The 3,856-nt window shown below is 37.4% G+C and overlaps 1 protein-coding gene across 1 annotated transcript; it reads left to right on the forward strand.

Moving 5' to 3' along the window:
* Positions 1 to 686: 686 nt before the first annotated feature.
* On the forward strand, positions 687 to 2,188 carry LOC111986013 (F-box/kelch-repeat protein At3g06240). The gene has a single exon (XM_024017650.2). The coding sequence runs from the start codon at positions 851 to 853 to the stop codon at positions 2,006 to 2,008; it is 1,158 nt and encodes a 385-aa protein (XP_023873418.2). The 5' UTR covers positions 687 to 850; the 3' UTR covers positions 2,009 to 2,188.
* The last annotated feature ends 1,668 nt before the right edge of the window (positions 2,189 to 3,856 follow it).

Here is a 3,856-nt window from a genome sequence, read left to right on the forward strand (position 1 = left end):
CTGTCAGATGCTTCTTTCTTCTTCTTTTTATTGCTTTGGCTTTTGTGTTATGTGTGAGGTTTATAAATGAAGCTACCGCCAGTGGTGGCGGTGGTGTTGAGATTGTGATTTTTGGGTTTGGGTTTTTGCTATGGTGCCAAGATATTATGAATTTGTGGGTTTGGGTTTTTGCTCCAGTGCCAAGATATTATGAATCTGTGAGTGAGGTACAGGAGAAAAGGAAGAATAGGTAGAACGAAGGAAGAAAAGGACAGAAGGAAGAAAACGAGAAAAGGAAGAAACGGAACTTGAATGTCTAAAAGTCGAGTTCCACGTGGATTTTAAATCCATCTCAGCTCTGCTAGCACATAGAACTCAAATCTTTAGGCTCAAATTGCTACAGTGAACTCGAGTAAGAGACTCGAGAAGCTATTTTCTCAGATTATTTTGAAAACGTGACCACTAACAAAATTGTTACAAATTTAAGGCAAAAAAAAAAAAAAAAAAACTGTAGGAGAGGACTATATTTTAAGTTTCTCTCTCTTAGATTTGGTTTGCCCTTTTATTTTATTTATGATTTTTTAAAATATGATTTATGGGTTTTTTTTTTTTTTTTTTGGTGAGATAAAAAACCAAAAATTTTCTCCTGTACCCTTCTTCTTTTTATTATTAATATTTTTTGGGGGGTTTAAAGCTGAATTCAGCTGGGCTTTAGAAAATTATGTGGCGTGGGTAGTGAATGATGGCAGTTTTTTTAATTAAAAGAAAAGGGGGGAAGCCGAACCCTAATTTACCTTGAGTCCGCTAAACCCTAAACCATATATAGCCTCTTAATTTCTTTCTCTTTCTCTGTAAAAGTGAAGCGCCAAAAATGTCAGACAACATCAACAACAACAAGAACTACAACTTAATACTTCGATCTCCATGGGAATATTTACCTGATGAGATTGTAACCAATATTTTCCTACGTCTACCTATCAAATCCATAATTATCTGTACCTCTGTCTCAAAAACTTGGAAATCCCTAATCCAAAACCCCACTTTTATTTCCAACCATCTCCACCACTCCTACACAACCACCACCAACAACCACAACCTCCTCCTCATCGGTCCCCACACTAAGGAACTAGTTTGCGCATTGCATAACGAAGATGATCCTTATTTCGGTCAACACACTAGATTTGATTGTCATCCTGCCTTGCGTTTCGATAGTGGAATATTATATTTGGTCAGTACTTGCAATGGCCTGCTCTGCCTTTCCAACACTCACGACATTAATAGATTCTTTCTGCTGAACCCTTGTGGTAGAAAGTTCGTGGAACTTCCTTCACCCAATGTCACTTTACACAATTATTTCGAACCGTCTCTTGGGTTTGGATATGATTCCAAAACTAATGATTATAAAGTGGTGAGGGCTGTGAGCTTAATGTTAACGGAGGATGGTTCTGTCTTTCAAAATCCTCAAACCCCCGTGGTCGAGGTTTACTCGCTCTCCACTGGTCAATGGAAAATGCTTAGTGCTCCTGTATGTTTTGTATATGGTCGTCAGAAACAAGCATTTGTCAATGGGGCGCTGCATTGGCTTGCTTCAAGGAGTACTACCACTAATGATGGAAAAAATGAAGTACATTTTGTTTTGGTGCTTGATTTGGGGGACGAGGTCTTCCGCGAAATACTGCTGCCGGAGAATTGTTCGTCTGTTTCTGTATATGGAAATTCCATTGCTATGTTTCAAAGAGGTTCTTATGAATGTATTTTCAATATATGGGTGATGAAAGAGTATGGTGTTGCCTCATCATGGGTGAAAGTTCATCAAAATCGAACATTACCCATACAAAGGGCAGTAGGTTTTAGGAGGAATGGTGAGGTTGTACTGCAAATGTTTGGAGGAAGCCTTGTCTCGTGGAATCCAGAGAGCCAAAAGAATAAGGATCTTGGGATTATTGGATTTAGTTTTACTTTTGTTGGTTATTATGTTGAGAGTCTAGTTTTGCTTGACAAAACCGCCAACGGTGCAGTTACATATTGAAGAAAATCAGTAAGATGCATTTCATAATTATTCTTTTTATGGTTTTTCATTTATTTCTTTACATATACTTGACATTGATCATACATTACATGTGAATACAAAATGCTCGATTCTATAAATTCTTACTAGTTGCAAACTCTGCTATGCACAGGAATTTTCATATAATTATATTGTTGAATTTACTGTCCATGTCCAAACCCAAGCCCCCTTCTTGATGAGATTTGGTGATGGGACCTTTGGCATAGGCCTTTCTTCAAACAATTTAAGGGATGGCATAAGTCACAGAACAAAGGCGTCCAGCTAGTGAATGAGAATCGTAGAGATTTTCGGAAATTGGTTTGAATTGTTTTTAGTACAACTTTAAACAATGAATAATTCTTTAACTTTCAGTTTCAAATTCATTCAAAATCCTGCACCAAAACAATAATTAATTCTCCCAATAAAGTAGTTATGCTTAATTAGATGTATGGTTTTGTTGACTAGATTTCCTTCCATTGTTTTTCTTTTCTTTCTCTTTCTCCCTTGTTTATGATTTAGGATTTTCTGCTACACAACTTTACAAACTAGAAGAAAATTAAAAGGCCAACACCAGTGGGAACAATAAAAAGAAAAACTAGGTAAATAGAAGACATCAACCTAAAACTACCATTGTTATTCAAAATGAAATGTCACAATTATTTCAGAAATTTTCATTTTGATTTTTTTATGGTTGAGGATTTCTTTCATCAAGCAGTCTCTTTAAGAGAACCAAAAGTCTTGTAACTCAACTAGTTAACATCTCTTAGTGTTTTCAAAGGAGAAAATCCATGGCTCTAATCCCTTTTCTCTCAATTACTGAATTATAAAAAAAATTGTAGCCTCTTTAGGAGCCATCATTTATCTTTTTGAATATATATCCATTTCATTTATATATAGAGTGGTGCTTTTCACCTTTTGACAACAAATAGTTGTACCTCTTTTTTTTTTTTTTTTTTTTCCTCAAGACTTCTCTAAATGTTAAGTGTGGGGCCCGTGGGCCTGATATCCTCGGCCCATCGTGTAGCAGGTCCAAGTCCCATGCCGAGGAACACTGACTATTCAAGGCTAGATTGGGGAAAACATCTTTTCCCAACCCACGCCGAGGACCTCCTCATCCTCGGCCTGACAATGATGATTTTTGGGAAAGACCAACCCCAAAGTAAGCTGTCACCCTCGCATTTAATGCATTCAACTAACCCCCCTGGCCGCATTAATGGGGAGATAACCCCTTAGCAGGGCAACGTTGGTCAGAGTGAACCACTTGAGTACTGATAAGGCCTCTGATGGGACGGATAGCTAGAAGAGAGGCAAATGGATGATCAAAAGAGAGAAGGAAAGGGTCTCCTCGGCCACTGGCCGAGGAGCATCCCCCCAGTTGTAAAAACTCTGAGTATTTCTTTTATATAAGAGAGTTCATACTTGGTGACCGACGACCAGCACCTAAACCTTCAACCCACTCTCTATAAATTTATTGTTTGGGCTTGTTGGGCTGAAAACTCATTCATACTCAGGGTCAATCCAAACTGAGTCCCTACATTAAGTATTTGAAATCTTTTTGTTCAATGTGTACTTTGTTTATGAAATTTAAAGAATCTAAGTTTTTTTTTTTTTTTTTTTTTGGGTTGGTTTGGACTAGAATGTTGGTCTAAGGTTTGTGGAAAAATATTAGTCAGGAATGGCCTACTTTTTCTTGCTACATTTTGTATGATATTGGTGATGGATCTAGGGTGAAGTTTTGGAAAGACCATTGGTGTGATGAGACATCTCTTACAGTTAGCTATCCTGAATTGTTTAGATTTTGCCGAGATAAGGAGGCTAGTGTGGTTGAGC

This window comes from Quercus suber, unplaced genomic scaffold, assembly GCF_002906115.3.
Source record: "Quercus suber isolate HL8 unplaced genomic scaffold, Cork oak 2.0 scaffold_1493, whole genome shotgun sequence".
NCBI lineage: Eukaryota > Viridiplantae > Streptophyta > Magnoliopsida > Fagales > Fagaceae > Quercus > Quercus suber.